At 49.1% G+C, this 503-nt stretch overlaps 1 protein-coding gene across 2 annotated transcripts in view; it reads right to left on the bottom strand.

The window, feature by feature from the left end:
* LOC111235558 overlaps nt 1–503 on the bottom strand; it is a 2913-nt gene that overhangs the window by 66 nt on the left and 2344 nt on the right. Inside the window, exon 4 of one of the 2 annotated variants that reach the window (XM_022764033.1) lies at nt 33–165. In XM_022764033.1, coding sequence (XP_022619754.1) covers nt 50–165 — 116 coding nt within the window. In that variant the 3' untranslated portion in view covers nt 33–49. Of the gene's footprint in view, nt 1–6; nt 166–503 lie in introns of those variants that run through there. The other variant, XM_022764031.1, reaches the window with a different exon arrangement.

The following is a 503-nucleotide window of genomic DNA, read 5'->3' as shown; positions in this document are numbered from 1 at the left end:
TCAGGTGTTTTTGTCGGACGTGCTCAAGTTACCAGGCAACCACACAGATTCAACAGGAGAGCAGGAGCACGAGGAGCAGGAGGAGATGGCGGGAATTTGGTTTGACTTTGGAGTTCAGTCCTTTGGATCCAGGAGGAGGGGTGGATGGTCTCTCAGGACGTTCCCCTGCAGAGGGAACCAGATCTGGTCAACACTTTGACCAACACAGCCCCAGAGCTGAACCCCTCCCTCTCTTCTTGGAGACAGGTGCAGCTGAGAGTGGGTTGTTTCTGGGAATGACCAGTGGAGTTCAGACTCTCCACGTTCAGATCAGTCCAGGACGTTTAAACTCTAAAGCATCAAAGACTTTAACGATGTAAATCTGAGACGAGACACAGAAATCTAATAAATACAGATCCAAAACATTTTAATCATCCTCCACGGCTGATTTTCATCCAACCTTTTCAAAGCAGTGAAGCAGCAGAGCTACAGACCTGAGACAGAGAGTCTGGTGTCCTGCTGGA

This window comes from Seriola dumerili, unplaced genomic scaffold (assembly GCF_002260705.1).
Source record: "Seriola dumerili isolate Sdu_G_001 unplaced genomic scaffold, Sdu_1.0 BDQW01000513.1, whole genome shotgun sequence".
Classification (NCBI taxonomy): Eukaryota; Metazoa; Chordata; class Actinopteri; order Carangiformes; family Carangidae; genus Seriola; species Seriola dumerili.
Note: the sequence above shows the minus strand (reverse complement) of the source record. Positions and strands in the feature narration are given on the sequence as shown.